Raw genomic sequence first — 16814 nt, 5'->3', positions numbered from 1 at the left:
TGGTGGAAAAAATTTGAAATAATGCAAATGAGCCATTCTTCTAAAATATCAATCTGAAATCAAACCACGTGACAAATGGACCTGTAATTCTCGTCCTGCAGCATATTTGAAAATGGGAGATCTTTACTACTATGGCCACCAAAACCAGTCACAAGACCTCGAGTTGTCTGTGCAGATGTACGCCCAAGCAGCGCTGGATGGAGACTCACAGGTAAATAGCAACAGAAATGAGCTCCTGGTGGTGCTCGTTCCTGAGGCTGCAAATCCACTTCTCATTCATTTTCATGAGCCCCTCACAACCTCTCTGAGGCCACTAATCTGCATGGCGAACCTTTATCAAGCGCTTACTATGTTTCCCATGCCATTGTCATAACAATCTTGTGGGAATAGGGGTCAGTGGACCTATTTTATAGTAAAGAATGCCAAGATTGTGACAAGGTGATAAAATGCTCAAGGCTAAACAACCAGGTAATAGATGAAACAGTCAGAGCCTAAACCCAGGTCTCCTGACTGCAATCCCAGGAGTCTATCAGATTCCATCAAACTAACTCACCAGGTAGAAACTCAAGCAACTGTAAGAGGTCAAAATGGGAAGGACTTTACTTGTGTAGCTGAGTCAGTGCTTTAGTGATAGAACTGTATTCTCAGTGACCTTTTTTTTTTTTGGGAGAGGGGGACTTCTTATTTTGGAATATTTGTAGAATTATAGAAAGGTCACATAACCATAATACCATTATCAAACTAAGAAATTAGTGTTGACTCAGTACCAGTAACTATACAGCAGAAGTTATTTGGATCTCACTACTTTTTCCGCTAATGTTACTTTTGTGTTCCAGGATCCCACACTGCATTTAGTTGTCATATTTCTTTGGAGTTCTTCCATCTGGGACCATTCCTAGTCTTTGTCTTTCATCACCTTGGCACATTTGAAGGCTGCTGGTCAGATATTGTGTAGAATGTCCCTTGATTTGTGTCTGTCTCCTTTTTTCTCATGAATATATAGAGTTTCTGCATTGGGGCAAGGATAGCCCAGATGTGAGGTGTCCTTCTCAGCGTATCATATGAGGCATGCATGATGTCTTATTACTGGGGAGGTTGATCCATTCACTCAGTGAAGGCGGTTTCTGCTGGGTTTCTTCCCTGTAATGCTAATATTTTTTTCTCTTTCCAATTTATAGATGTTTGGGGAAGGTAATTTGCGACCACGCAAATATTCTATTTTTCCTCAAACTTCTGCCCACTGATTTTAATATCCTTCAGTAACTCTTGCCTGCAACAATGTTCAGGCAACCAACTGTGGTGTGCTAACGATAATTTTCTATTTCTCTCATTCCTTCTATATTTGCTAATCAAAATGCTCTTGTAAGGACCTCAAGGCCATTTCGTGATGAAAGTTAGAATAGCTGTTACTGTCTTATGCCGCAGATTTCCGGTGCTGTGATTTGTGATCTGATCACAGAGCAAAAGTTGGAAACATTCCTATCTCAGTCTCTTTTTTTGGGCCATGCCACTCAGCTTTTGAGATCTTAGTTTCTAAGTTCCCTGACCAAGGATTGAATCTGGGCCCTTGGCAGTAACGGCACAGAGCCCCAGCTACTGGACTGCCAGAGAATTCCCATCTCAGTCCTTTTTTTTTTTTTTTTTTTAAAAAAAGGAGGCACTATGTTCTTTTTACCCATATCTCTGTCACTTCACAGTTATTTGGACATAGAAAGTCACTCAAGTACTGAGTCTTGATTTTCTCATTTGTGAACTGAGGTTAATAATAACATCCAAATCATAGGTTGCAAAGATATATGAGATGCTAGATGTAAAGTGCCCAGCCCATCTCTGAGTATGCTCAGTGGACATGATCTAGCCTAAACTATTATTATTTGTTCTGGAATAAAATAGATTTGGGTGCTAAAAGGATTTGCTCGAGAGCCAAACTCCCCTAAATGACATCTGTTGTTACTCAAAATCAGGCCTGGACCTAATTTTTTTTTTTTTTAATTCTGAGTTTTTATTTTTCAAAAGATAATGTTATAAAAACATTAAAGAATAATTTTTAAAGAGAAAAATATTGAAGAATGCACCCATAATTTCATGTCAAGGGCTTTATTCCTTTGGTCTTTTTTTTTTTTTTTTTTCTAGTTCCTGCAGTTTTCATGCCTTTCTGAGTCCTGGCCACAGGCCAGTGGGTCTCTGTAATGGTAACTAGAGCACATGGGCCACTTGAAAAATCTGCTCCTTCTCACATATTGCAGGAATATGTGCATCCTATTGCCTAATCTCTGTAATTATTACTCTTAACTACTGCCCCATACTCTGTTAAGCTGATAGAATGTAATTTATTAAGTTTTATCTTTTCATGGACATTTATTATATCTTGTTCACTAATGTATTGATTGATTTGACACATGTTTATGTAGTCCTGCCATGTCTTAGATACTGCTTAGTGGTGGGGGCACAGCATTAAAAAGTAGACAATGTTTTTGTCTACTAAGGAAGTCTATTAAGGAAGATGTGAAGGTCATTTCCTATTACATTGCAATTATAGTAAATACTATAATGAACATGTTCGTATTTCTACCTTTTACCTCCATTTGATTAATTTCTTTATAATCTGAGAAATGGTATTACTAAGTCAAACAGTCTAAATTGTTTTATGGCTCATAATAATAGTATATTGCACATTTGCTTTCTGAAGTTGTTTCCCAATCAATATATCACCAAGCAGGACTTAAGTATAAGAGGATAACGGAAATCACATCGGCACTGGATATTTTCATGGCTTAATATTGATGATTGAATAATACAAGTTGATCCTTCCTTATTGTTTAACTTTTACATATGCTTATCTATGATAATTTATTTACTCTTCATATTTTCTTATGTGAATTCTCTGTTCTTACTCTTTGCTTATCTATTGGAGTTGTGGTATTTTTCAGTTTAAATTATAATTAGTTCTTTATACATTTGGCCAATAGATAATGAATTTTAAGCTATTACATTGCATATAAATATTTCCCTAGTCCATTTTCTCATTTATTTTAACCATGTTATTTTTCCATTGTTCTGAGACTTTACAATTTTATAATGTCATTTTATTCTTTTCTTCTAATACCTCATTTTAAGAGGACCTTTCTTTCAAAAAGTGAAGAAATAGTCTGTTTTCTGCTTGTGTGTGTGTGTAAAATTTAAAGAGACCTGTAACTATTAAGAAATTATTTGTCAGCATAGTGGAGCTTAAGATTTGGGACTGTGAATCCGGTCTGCTTGCATTTGAATCCCCTTTCCAGCTGCATGACATAGGGCAAATTCCTTAACCTTTCTGTGTCTCAGCTTCCTAGTAATAGTAGTATACAGGGTAATAGAGCCTATCTTGATTTGTTGCTATGAGGATTGAGTTAATATATATAAAACAGAACAAAGCCTCATATACAACAGCACTCAGAAAATGCTGGCTCTGTTATTTTATCGTGATCATCACATAGCATGCTTGTGAGACTCCTGCTGTTTACAAACCAAGGGTTGGTGACTTTTATTTAGAATCAACTAAATGAAAGAAAAGGGAGGATATAAGTCATTAAAGTATGACTTAATTCTTTGAAGGGCAACAACTCTTTGGAATCTGTAAAGCCCTAATGACAAGTAATGCATCATTGTTTATTTCTTGGTCTGGCCACGTGCTCAGCTCATGATGGATGGTGCATCTCCTCCAGGCACTATAATAGTTGTCGTTCTTTATGAAGCATCTCAACCATCAGGCTCTTAACTGTGTGATTTTATTGCACCTGCACAGAGTAATATGGTAGTCCCTACCTCTGTGGGTCAAGAAGATGTTTAATAAGGGAGAGGTAGGGAAGCATGCCAGAGTAGAGGATTTGTGCCAAGAGGAATCAGAAGAGGAGATTTTCCTCACTAGCCTAGGAAAGATGAGTCAAACACTCATACATGACTATGTGCATCAGAGACCCTCTCCCTCAGCGCCCACAGCCACAGCCTGTTCAATTTCTGATATGCTGATGGTGACCCAGGGTAGTAATCTAATGATGCACATTGCATTTGACTTGGTGTTCTGGTTTTGTTGATAACTCAAGGGCATGTTTTCCAGAAAGTTCTGTCTTGAGAGAGTAAGCAGGAGGACAGATTCCCCCGGTTGATTGGCTTCTGAGCAGATGGGACGCTGCAGCCTCTGAAAGCCTCCTGGTTCTCCTGCAAATAAGTTTCTCAGATGCATATATTTAGGGAAACAATTTATCAATGAAGATGACAAAGCCATCTGGCTCTAAAGACTGAGGAAAAATCCAGAGGTTGTAAAAGTTTATATTCTGATGAGTGTATATCTAAGTTTTATTATAAGGAAAGAATGAGTTTGGTTTGTGGCTTGTTTTCAGGGATTTTTTAACCTGGCACTGCTAATAGAGGAAGGTGCTATAATCCCACATCATATTCTGGATTTCTTGGAAATTGACCCAACAATCCATTCTAATAACATCTCCATCCTCCGGGAACTGTATGAAAGGTGAGTTCAGAGCCTCTTCAGTACTGTAAACGCTGCGGAATCCAAGTGGGTAGTGTTTGCTTTTTGGCTAAAGTTATCCTTATTTTCTCAAGTATTAGTGTTAGTTGCTCAGTTGTGTCCAACTCTTTGCGACTCTGTGGACTGTAGTCCACCAGGCTCCTCTGTCCATGGAATTCTCCAGGCAAGAATGCTGGAGTGGGTAGCCATTCCCTTCTCCAGAGGATCTTCCTGACCCAGGGATCGAACCCTAGTCTCCTGCATTGCAGGCAGATTCTTTATTGCCTGGGCCACGAGGGAAGAGCCCCTTATTTTCTGTCAGTGGTTATAGAGGGCCCAAGATTTGCTTCAATTAGAGAACACACAGCTGGACCCAAACTTAATTCCCCTTTCTAGTATCTGAGGACTGAGATACAGAATGTGCTTGATCTGAAGAGGGCCCAGGATTTGCTTCAATTAGAGAACACACAGCTGGACCCAAACTTAATTCCCTTTTCTAGTATCTGAGGACTGAGATATAGAATGTGCTTGATCTGAAGTTAAAATGCTGACCCAGGTTTTCCATAAGAGTGGAAAAAATAGTGTCCAATTAGATGATGTTCTTCTGCAGATAGGTATCCCTGTGTCTGGACTTTGGACAGACACTCAGACAAAAGTGTTGCTTAGCAGTCTCCATGCTGCAAGGTCTTCCTTGAAATGTCTTTTTTATAAATGATAAGACTGACCTTTTCTGAGATTGTTGCCTGGGTGTCTAGTATTTCCATGTAGGCTCAGACTCCTCAGAACTGCTTTATTTCTTTTTCCCCTCATCTTACATGTGCTCATTTGACCCAAAACAGAAGGACATGGGTTTGAGGATCTGCAAATATTGGCAATGCTACCAACGTCTTCCAACACTGTCAAGATGCCCTGTGCTGTTTGTCTGCAGGTGCTGGAGCCATAGCAATGAGGAGTCCTTCAGCCCCTGCTCCCTGGCCTGGCTTTACCTTAACCTCCGGCTGATCTGGGGTGCTGTCCTGCACTCTGCGCTGGTAAGGAACCGTCTCCCCCCAGCCCTGCCCTCGTGGTCCCTGCCTTCTATCAATCATCTGACATCTGCTTCGGATGTTTGCAGATCTACTTCCTGGGAACCTTCCTGCTGTCCATATTGATCGCCTGGACTGTGCAATATTTCCAGTCTGTCTCAGGTAAAGATTTACAAAAAGCTGGGCCCATATATAAAAAAGTAGTGATTCTTTTTCCCTACTAGAAAAATGACATTTTCCCCTCTTGGCCATGCTGTTGCTTTTTGTTAGGAGGATCATTCACAAAATGATGGTTACCCCTAGGGCTATATGGTAATCTCTGGCTGATGCAAGGCTCCAAGAATTGTTATATTTTTCAAAATAAGCAAGGATTTAAAAAACAAAAAAATAAGGTGCTTAAGAAATTGAACAAAAATGTCTACTCCCATTGAAAATATACCTGCTATCAAAAAAACTACGGATTTCCCAGGTGGCACAGTGGTGAAGAATCCACCCACCAATGCAGGAGATGGGGGTTCAGTCCCTGGGTCAGGAAGATCTCCTGGAGGAGGAAATGGCACCCCACTCCAGTATTCTTGCTTGGAAAATTCCAGGGATGGAGGAGCCTGGAGGGCTATACTCCCAGGAGTCACAGAGTCAGACAAGACCGAGCAACTGAGCGCACGTGCACACACACCAAAACTATACTTTGTGTGTCTTAAAACTCAGGTCCAAGGCTCCCTCTGGCACAAAGTCTTCCTGTTTATCCCAGTCAAGCATGTGGGATGATAAAGAAGCTCTTGTGATGAGTAACATACCCAGTCACTTAGATTCAGAGGGAGGGGCCGAGAGGGCTAATGGAGCCAGCGTTTCGTCTAGTGTGGCTTCCCCTAATCAGTAGTTCTTTTCTGAACTAGGGTGGGGCAGTCCTTCTAGCTGGGTTTAGAGTCCAGGCGTATGGCCTCATTAGCTGTGTGACTTATGGACAGTTGTTCACCTTCCTGATCCTCTAATTTCTCATCAGTAAAATAAAGTTATAACAGTAGCTACTTCTCAGGGCTGTTAGGAGGGCTCAGTGGAAAGAATACTCATGGCCCTAAAATGACAACTGTAGTTCAATGTTAGCTGTTGTGTTTATTTGATACATAAAACCCTCTTGATGAAGTTCGCTGTTGTGTCTGTCTTTCCTATGAGACCATAAGCTGAGTCAGAGGAAGGCCTTGGTCTCATCCTTTATGACCTCACACTTAGTAGGTGCTCACATTTGCGAACGCCTCTCAGTGAAGAATTCCAATTCCCCACCACGTGGGAAGCTACACCAGGACCGAATTATGCACGAAGACCGGCAGGGACATTTACAAATGGAGACATTAGGACTGGACATGGCGTTTGAGCATCGGCACAGCCGTTGTTTGTGTAGCAAATAATGAAAAGCAAAAGGAGTGCATTTCAGCACATATTCGATGGTGAGATGGAAGCCACTCTTCTGAGAGGCTAATACAGAGTCATTTTCCCTGATTACCTGAGGAGGTTAATAAGGAACCATCAAAAACCCTTCCAGGTTTGATGCCCTGTAGCATGCCGGCTGATAAATTTTCCTCATGCAAATTCTGTCCCGTCCCTAAATTTGTTGCCAGGTAGAGCACATTTATTTTGCATCTTGTCAGTGTTTTCCATTTCAAATTATCTTTGTCATTTTTTACTCTGTAGAAATATTGTTATGATTATTACAAATGCAATTCCGTTAGAGGAGCTGAAAATTGTCTTTATGATTTTATGCCAGCTGGTAGCCATGAAAATTCATGGGCTGGTAGAATGGCTTTTATCAGAAGTCATCTTTTTTTCCTTTCTCCATAGCTTCATTATCAGTCCCTTCACATTTCCATCTCCCTGTCCCTCCTGCCTTTTGATATGTTTTCCCCTTCCTATGTATCCTTTGCTCTTTCATTCTCTTTTTTCTTCACTTTTTTCAAACTCTTTCACTTGCTTCTTTATATACATACCTCTTCCCTTTGGTGAGCACCAGAGAAGTCTGAATATATATATATATATATATATAATTTAATTCTATGCCCTTCATTTTACAGATGGTAAAATGGGGGCTACAGGAATGACGTGTTTGCCCAAAATCACAAAATAAAATCCAAGAAAGGATGTAGGGCAACTGACATCTGAGCTTTTTTACAGTCACAATACTTTACAGCAGGGGCTACCATCTGCCTCTGACCCATTGTCATCTTACATAAGACGTATTTTTTAACACATTTTCTGGTACCCTGAAATGAAGGACAAGTAACCTGCCTATATACTTATTTTAAAAAAATAAACAGCGATATAAAGAAGAAATAAAAAAGAAAGCAATTATAAAAAAATGACATGTATTTCAATATGTATATCCTAGCCCCGTGCTTCTTAATTTCAGTGTGCACAGAAATCAGGCAGGGATCTGGTTAAATGTAGATTCTAGGTCAGTCAGTCTGGAGGTGGCCTCTGAGATCCTGCATTTCACACAGGGTTTCAGGTTGCATCCATAGAGCTATTCTATGGATCATACTTGGAGTCACAAGGGCCTAGAAGTAAAAACAAAAACTCTAGAGAAGGCAATGGCACCCCACTCCAGTACTCTTGCTTGGAAAATCCCATGGACGGAGGAGCCTGGTAGGCTGTAGTCCATGGGGTCGCTGAGGGTCAGACACGACTGAGCGACTTCACTTTCACTTTTCACTTTCATGCATTGGAGAAGGAAATGGCAACCCACTCCAGTGTTCTTGCCTGGAGAATCCCAGTGACGGGGGAGCCTGGTAGGCTGCCGTCTATGGGGTCACACAGAGTCGGACACGACTGAAGCGACTTAGCAGCAGCAGCAGCAGGTATTTCCAAAACATGCCCCCATGGGGGTACCTACCAGCCCTGTTAGGACTAGCATTGAATTAAAGTATGTAGTAAATTATTTTCATACTTTTTAAGTCTTCAACATAAGTACAGATTTGTCCCTAGTTTTGAAATAAGAGGGTACTCCATCAGTGATTGGGTGATGGGGCAAGGGGAGATTGGAGCTCAGAGAAGAAGAGAAGCACTGCAGAGGGGTCCTGAGAGGGCAAAGTTTCTGCCCCAGGCACCCCCTGGATGAGCCAAGGTCCATGAGCCGCCCCACCTAATGGGATGGATGTAGAGATGCAGGTGGTAGCCCTGACCGTGGTGTAGCTGGTGCAGGAATGCAGCCCGGATGCTGACTGCCAGAGTACAGAGGGACAGGATTTGTGGGCTCAGAGCCTCCCTTAAGGCTCTGGGTGGGAGGATTGTGCCATAAGTTAGGGATCTTTGTCATTTTGTGATTTGCATTTTTTACTGTCAGTTGTTTTTAAAAACTAATGATTTATAGCCAGACCTTTAAATTGAACTGTCCATCCATTTTGCGTTCAGCTCCAGCTACCTTCATTTTCCTCCTGAGTTTATTCGCTTTGTGATATATAGTCAACATTTCACTGTGTTTGCCACATTAAATTGTCCTGCATTCAGAAGGCTAGCGGTGCGGGACAGTAGCTGACAGCTCAGGCTGCTGAGATTCCGGCCTGTCGCTAGTTGTGTGACCTTCGGCAAGGGAGGGACCCTCTCTGTTCCTCGGTTTCCCATTCTCTAAAACAGCAGAAGACCATCTTATTTACAAAGCAGAAATAGAGACACAGAATAGAGAATAAACATACTGATACTAAGCGGGGACGGGCTGGGGGGAGAATGGGATGAACTGGGACATTGGGATTGACATATACACTATTGGTGCTATGGATAAAAAAGATAAGTAATGAGAACCTACTGCATGGCTCAGGGAACTCGACTCAGTGCTCTGTGGGGACCTAAATGAGAAGAAAATCCAAAGAAGAGGGGATATATGTATTTATATAGCTGATTCACTTTGTTGTACCTTAGATACTAACACAACATTGTAACGCAACTATACTCCAAAAAAAAATTTTTTTTTAAAGAAAAGAAAGAAAAATAAATAAAATAGCAAAAATAATAGTACACCTACCTCGTATTGTAGTTGAGAAAGCCAAATGAAAGAACATAGGGTTCTTTAGGACTCAAGAAGTGTTAGCTGGTAGCTTCCTAAGGAGTAACGGTCTCTGGGGCATTTTCCTTTCCATTAAAGCACGCTGACAGCAGGTAACGCCTATGCTTAAAGAGCTTGTTTACCTCAGTCAGTATCACAACACTACCAGAGTTTAGCATGCTTTTCTTTGCTGTTAGACTCTTTCTAAGACGTTAAACTCTTTTTCAAAAACCAGCTGAACAAAGATACCAATTAGTCTAGCAAGCATACCAGAATAAGTCCACAAAAAATATTGTGTACACACAAAAGATCTTTTCTTTCCTTTGAGGGAAATTGTTTTTGATTCCTAGCTTGCATTTCCCCAGTTGGCTCAATCTTTCTGGAAGCTGATACCTCCCAGGGACGTGCTAAGGTCCATGGGTCTTGGGTGGCACTAACCACTCAGATGATCATCAGTCTGATAACAGAATACACACTGACACGGGCCTACAGCATCCTTCCGGGTCCTTCAGCTTTGCAGCTTCTGAGTCATCAATGAGTCCCAAAGCTGATCACCATTAGCCTTTCTTCCCCCAACTCTTCCTTGCTCAGATTGCTGCAGGGCAAGAAGAGAACTCCACTGAGCTACACCCCCAGCCAGGCTCAGCCTCTTTCTCACACTCCAAAAACCTCCTTTCCCCACCTCATTGCATCTCTAAAGCACTTTTCCTCTTCCCTCCCTGTCAAAGATGCCAAGCATAATTGCCTTAATAGACTTGGGCTTTGAGGGGGGAAAATCCCAAAATGTGTCTGGGAGCATCTCCATTTCTCTTGCCATAAATCTCCCCTGAGACCAAAAAAAGTATGGAGCCTGGCTGCCTAGCAGAAAGTAAAAGGGAGAATAGAGGGAGACAATGTAATGACCAGTTCAGAGAAAGTCCTGCCTTCCTCAGATTAGTGTAAACTTTATGTCTAAACATAATACACAGGAGAGAGCAAGATCTGTAGAATTACCAGCTCCGGGCATGACACAGGGTCACCTTTGGAACCAATGTCAGCCAATTCAAAATTTAAGCCAACTCATCCCGTTTCCCCTAAGTAGTTAATTTAGGGGTCTTTTAAAAAGAATAAGATGATAAGATCAAGATTAATTAAACCTTTTCCTACTCTTTCCCTGTCCTCTCCATTTCCAGTTAATGAGGTTTCTTCTAAAATTACAGTAAAATGTCACAAAGTGGCGCTCATGAAAAAAGCAGTAGCTTTAAAGTCAGAGTGATTTAATGGTGAGATTTTACTTTTTCCTATCTCATTACCCTTGGTGCCCTACTGGTATCTTTACTCATGAGAAATGTTTAAATGACATGGGTTTTCTACATGAGCTGGGCCCTGCTGGAGCCAGAGGCTCAAATGAAGTAGATTTAATCTCCAGATTTTCAGAGTTTCCCTCCCTCACCTCCTTACCCGCACCTACCTCCCCTGTCTTTGTAAATATTCAATTATCTCCCAATTCACCCAATATATTCTCTACTATTCTTCTTTTCTTTGTGCTCACATCTGGTGAGCTGGCAAGCAGATATTTTTCCTACAATGGTCCACGACAGAGGTTGGCGAACTTTTTCTGAAAAGGGCCAGATAATAAACATTTGGGCCTTTGAGGGCCGTCTCTGTCACAACTATTCAACTTTCATTATAGTTCGAAAGCATCCATTGATGATACTGGAAAACAAATGATGAGACTGGTCTTCAATAAAATGCTACTGTGGACGTGACTATTTAAATCTCATATACTTCTCACATATCATAAAATAGTACTCTTTTGATTTTTATTCAACCATTTCAAAATGCAAAAACCATTCTTGGATTGCAAACTATACAAAAACAGGCAGCAAGTCACATTAGGTCCATGGACTGCAGTCTGCCAACCCAGGGCCAACTCTTGATTTTTCTCACTAACGAACAGGAAATGGTTCCCCAAGCAACAAATAATCCAAAAATCACTTCTATTTGGCTCTGGAATGCACTCTGCAATTTTTTAAGCAGCATGCTGGTTTTCCTGGTTACCTTGATTCTAGTCCGGTAATCAAATTAGAATGGATTCCAGGTGAGTGGAGACAAAGAGGCCATTCTAAAATTATGACCCACTGTGGGGGACAAGGCTTGTCCAATGATTGCAAACTCCTGATGAAAATGGAGGAGTTCTCACATGGATAATAGCAAATTTACTGCTGAAACATTGAGCATTTTTATTACGTTCTAACAAGATTTCAGTGGTGGCAATGCTAATTATGCATTCTTTCTACATTTACACATTGGCACTTTTTTGTTTTAATCAGAAAACTGATTGCTGATTTATCTTGTTACCATGGTGATTTAAACATTTTCCCTGAACTTGAAATGGAAAAATAGGTGACTTAGTACTTCATTGACTTCCTCAAAGAATCATCAGAAGGATAAATCTTTGGTCCTGAGAATGTCTTGGACACCATGTGATCCAAGCCCCCCAATTTACAGATGAGGAAACCAAGGCCTATGAGATTCAAGCATCATCTTAGGCCTGAAATGTCTGCCATTCAGTATCTACCCCAAAGTTGCCTACTAGTGATTGATAAATGTGATTTGCCTAGAACAGGTCTCCTGACTCCAACAAATGGTCTTTCTACCGAATCACCGGGTCTCACAGTCCCTGCCATGGTTAGGTCACCTGCCAGAGGGATGACTCTGGCTTAGAAGTGTCACATCATTACACAACACCTGGGCACCAACCCCACCCCACACCACCACCACCACTGTTTTGTTCTTTCAGAACAGTCTCTGGATTCACAAAGTCTTCTGTGGATATTGGAGAGGGTTCCTTGAACAATCCCTTTACATATTCAAAAAGGTCAGAGGCTTTGGAGCCCATTCCTGGTTTGTCTAGAATAGCCTCTCAGAGGTGGAAATCTTGAAGAGTTTATCCAGAAGTCAGATGATCAACATCTGGTGGCATCTTCTGCAAGTTGGTACATTTCAGGATGGACATTTGGGAACCTTTAAAAGTGATCCCACCTACCGACTCAAGGACTGCAGAACTTAAGAGCGCTGCTTAAAGGCAAACTAGCAATTGTTCCCACAAAGCATGGCCACTGTGCTAGCCACATGTCATACTACCCCCATTTGACAGAGAAACCGCAGTTCAGAGAGGTTGAGTAACTTGCCCAAGCTCGCTCAGCAACTGGGAACTGGCAGACCATGTGACTCCTCAGTTTTCTGGCTTCAAAGTTTTAGCTATTTTCATAAGCTCTTGGGGTCTAAAAGTGAGCCATAGGCATCCCAGAAACAAATGCTTTCATCAGTCCTGCCAGCCAGGCCCCAGAAATTGATAAATCAACACATTACCATAGTAAGCCAGGTCACTAGTAGTAACAGCTAACATCTAATGAGGATGTAGACAAACCAAACACTGTTCTAAGAACGGAATATACATTAATTCATTTAGTCCTTATGGCAATAAGGCATAGAATCCCAGGGACGGGAAGCCTGGTGGGCTGCCGTCTATGGGGTCGCACAGAGTCAGACACGACTGAAGCGACACAGCAGCAGCAGCAGCAGCATTCTTATTTTGCCCATTTTTTTTTAGAGGCAGAAAGAGAGTGGGTAACTTGTCCAAGGTTACATCACTGATTAAAGGCAGGGCAGCCAGGTCCCAGAGCCCAGTCTTATGGGCGGACCAGGATATATCTCAACCTCGGTGCCTAACGCAGGTGTGTCAGCCTCAGCACTTGTGATATTTGGAGCTGAATCATTCCTTGTTGACAAGAGTAGGGGAGGCTGGCATAGGCATTTTATGATGCTTAGGCAGCATCCCTGGCTTCTACCCACTAAATGCCAGTAGCACCTCACCCTTCAGTTGTGACAACCAAGAATGTCTACTGACGTTGCCAACTGTCTCCTGGAAATCAAAATTAGCCCCATTTGAAAACTATTGACATAAAGTATAAAACTTTATAAGCCTCCCTAATCTTTATGGTGGTCCAAGCTTCTTACTAAAGGTAGAATGATAAATAATTAAGCCTGGTAATTATGTTTTCCAAAGTTTATATACATGTACTTAAATAAGTCAATTTAAATCAAATTTGGTATATCATCCAAATGGAATCAGAATATGAATGAAACCAACACTCTTTTCTGATTGATTGCTATAATCCATAGCATCAATACCAAGTGGAAAAAAAAAAGAGAGAGATCTGACCATAGAAAACATAGACCAAGAGTTGTTTCTCCCTTCCTTCCTTCCTTCCTTCCTTCCCTCCACCTTCTTCCCTTTCTTTTCCTCTCTTTCTTTCTTTCTTAATATTTACCTGGAATTTGCAGCATAATTTTAAGACTCCCAGAGATCTTTGCATATCTATTCCAATTGCCATTTTATAGGAGGAAACACCAAAGTCCAAAGAACCTAGATAATGGGTCCTAAGTTGCTCATCTGTTTATAGTATCAAGGACACTAGACGAGCAGCATCTCTTCTGGTTTGCTAGAGTCCAGGTGTGGTTGTGTGTCCTGTACACACTGTTTTGAGGATTCAGCATGTGTTGTGCACGTGTCTCTGCAGCCAGCAGTTCCCACCTGATGCCAGCCCGGGCCTCCGCAAACCCTATGGCCCCCACTGCAAGTCCAGCTGTGACTCCAACGGCAGATGCCTCCGCTCAGGACCAGCCCACCATCACCAACAATCCAGAGCCACGTGGATGAACTGTGCAATCCAGGTCTCTCCAGATGAGAGAGAATCCTTTCAACAACTGGTATTGGAGAGCTGTGGCTGGGGCATTATACACCTTAAATGTCTTCTCAACTGGATGCGAATTTTGCACTTGGTGTCTTTTTTTTTTTTTTAATCAAAGAAATACCCAGAGCAGACAGTGGTTATACCAAAGGTTATCAAACAAATACAAGGAGCATCCTGATCACAGGGGTGTGTTGGGAAGGTTAACTGGGTTATTCTGGATGTCTATGCCTAATGATTGTGTGTACAGGGAGTCAGAGTTTGCCTTGTGGTGTATCCAAATCCTTATACACTGAGGTGCATTTTAAGAATCTTAGCCCCTTGTTCATTCCATTTTATTAAAACAGCAGAAAATAGTGACTTCTCTACCAGTTGGATAATATTTGGTATGCGTGTTTGCCACTGCCCCGCTCTTCACAGTCCCACGGACAGATTTCCATTTGACATCTAAGACCAGCATTTCTGAGGCACCTTGAAACGAATAGGTTAAGGCTGGAAACACAGGAAAGGCAATGGCTTTGTAAATGGGTTTACATTTTTCTCCTTGAATTTTTCTAGAGTTGTAATGCTTCCAAATCAGTTAATGACACTGTTGGATGTCGTTTACTTTTCAATTGCAATCCATAAAATGACATTTAGAAAATTCTTAGTATTTAAGTGTAGTATTTTCCATGAATTACCCATTAGAATAGACTGGCAGCAGTGGAAAACGCAGGAAACAAGCCTTTAGCTCATAGTCTCATTCCCCACCCCTTATGCCTGCCTGCATCTGCGTAGGGGTGTGTGTGTGCGTGTGTGTGTGTGTGTTTGTGTGTGTGTGTGTGTGTGTGTGTCTGAGAGAGAGAGAGAGAAGAGAAAGAGCCAACTGCCCACACTGTATGCTGCTAAGGTAGTAAATAAATCAGTAATGCAATATTGTGGGTCCAAACTACTCTTTGCACTACTTTATTTACAGTAGTAAATAAAAATTATTTTTATACCATTGACTCCTAGGAAGTGGCTGCTTTTTTTTTTTTTTTTTTTTTGTAGTTAACTGTTGTCATTGTACAAAGTCCTAAAGTCCATACATTCACCTCAAGGAGGCAAAAAGAAAAAGTCCCCTTATGAGAGGGATTATTGCTGGTAACCATTAAGGTTTGTGGATAGAGAGGTGGCAGGAGTCTCCTCTCCAGGGAACCTGAGCTCAGGGGCTGAGCCCTGTGATGTTCACACAGTATCAGCCATTGTCTCAGGGCTCTGCTGTTGTGAGGCTGGGTTTCTATCAGTTCTGCTAAGTCTATAGCCATCCTCTTCCTCCTCTGTGTACTGTTCTTGTTTTAGCAAAGATTGTCCTTCCTGCTTGTGAAAACATTAGGCTTTGGAGTCAGACAGCCCTGGATACAAATTATGGTTCTGCTGCTTACTAGCTCTGTAATCTGGGGTGAGTGATTAACCTCTCTGAGTCCTAGATAACTGTTTTACAAAATATTGGCCATATAACCCGCCTCTTGGGCTTTTTATGAGGCTTAAGTGGGATAACAGGGCTTCCCAGGTGGTGCTGGTGATAAAGAACCCACCTGCTAGTGTAGAAGACTCACATTGGACCCCTGGGTGGGGAAGATCTCCTGGAGAAGGAAATGCAGCCCATTCCAGTGTTCTTGCCTGGAGAATCCCATGGACAGAGGAGCCTGGCAGGCTATAGAACATAATGTTGCAAAGAGACAACGGACACAACTGAAGCGATTCAGCACACACGCAATCAAGTAGGATAACGTGTAAAACTCTCAGGACAGTGCCCTGAACATGACTGGTTGTTATTTTTATTAGAAAGAGAAGTTGAGGGGTCAGATCAAGGGCTCTTTGGTCCACCTAGATGCTCTTCATGGCAAACATGCCTATTCTCCAGCTGCTGGGAACACAGGCCACTGACGGTTCATAGCTGCACTCCTCGCTGGGAACTGCCATCAGTGACAGGGTAAAACCTTTCCACATGCAGCTCAGGGCCAATGACTTGTTAATGCCGGGAGGGAGGTTTGCACAGTCTCAGCACTACTGACATCCGGGGTCAGGCGCTTCTTTGTCGTGGGGCGGTGGAGGAGGGTTGCCTGTCTTGGGCATTAGGACGCACTGCAGCAGCATCACTGGTCTCTACCCATTACAAGCCAGTAGTGCATGCACCCCCCAACACACACACCCCTTCGTAGGCCTGTTGTGACGGCCAAAAAAGGTCTGACATTTCCAAACATTCCTTAGAGGGTAAAAAAATCATCACCCCTCCTTCACCTTGGTAATGATTGGTGTAGGAAAACAAAGGCTCCTTGCCTCAATTTGGAACAGTGCTTGAAGGGCCACCCCAGTTCCAGAACACCCCCTTGGTGGCACCCTCATTCTAGCTCCAATTCTCTCTCTGCCCAATTCTGCCCTCCTTGTTTTCACATTAGATTTCCTGACATCTCCTATAAAGGCTCCTATAAAACTTTCCACACAACCCTGCACTAAGAATCTGTTTCCAAGAAACACAATTATGTTAGTCTTCTAGA

General features: G+C 41.9%; 1 protein-coding gene across 2 annotated transcripts in view; it reads left to right on the top strand.

Annotated features, from left to right (window-relative positions):
• SEL1L3 (SEL1L family member 3) overlaps nucleotides 1-15269 on the top strand; it is a 107979-nt gene extending 92710 nt beyond the window's left edge. For both annotated transcript variants that reach the window (XM_055588185.1, XM_055588184.1), the window contains 5 exons: nucleotides 102-211; nucleotides 4380-4507; nucleotides 5433-5535; nucleotides 5619-5691; nucleotides 14125-15269. In XM_055588185.1, coding sequence (XP_055444160.1) covers nucleotides 102-211; nucleotides 4380-4507; nucleotides 5433-5535; nucleotides 5619-5691; nucleotides 14125-14264 — 554 coding nt within the window. In that variant the 3' untranslated portion in view covers nucleotides 14265-15269. The remainder of the gene's footprint in view (nucleotides 1-101; nucleotides 212-4379; nucleotides 4508-5432; nucleotides 5536-5618; nucleotides 5692-14124) is intronic.
• The last annotated feature ends 1545 nt before the right edge of the window (nucleotides 15270-16814 follow it).

This window comes from Bubalus kerabau, chromosome 7, assembly GCF_029407905.1.
Source record: "Bubalus kerabau isolate K-KA32 ecotype Philippines breed swamp buffalo chromosome 7, PCC_UOA_SB_1v2, whole genome shotgun sequence".
Classification (NCBI taxonomy): domain Eukaryota; kingdom Metazoa; phylum Chordata; class Mammalia; order Artiodactyla; family Bovidae; genus Bubalus; species Bubalus kerabau.
Note: the sequence above shows the minus strand (reverse complement) of the source record. Positions and strands in the feature narration are given on the sequence as shown.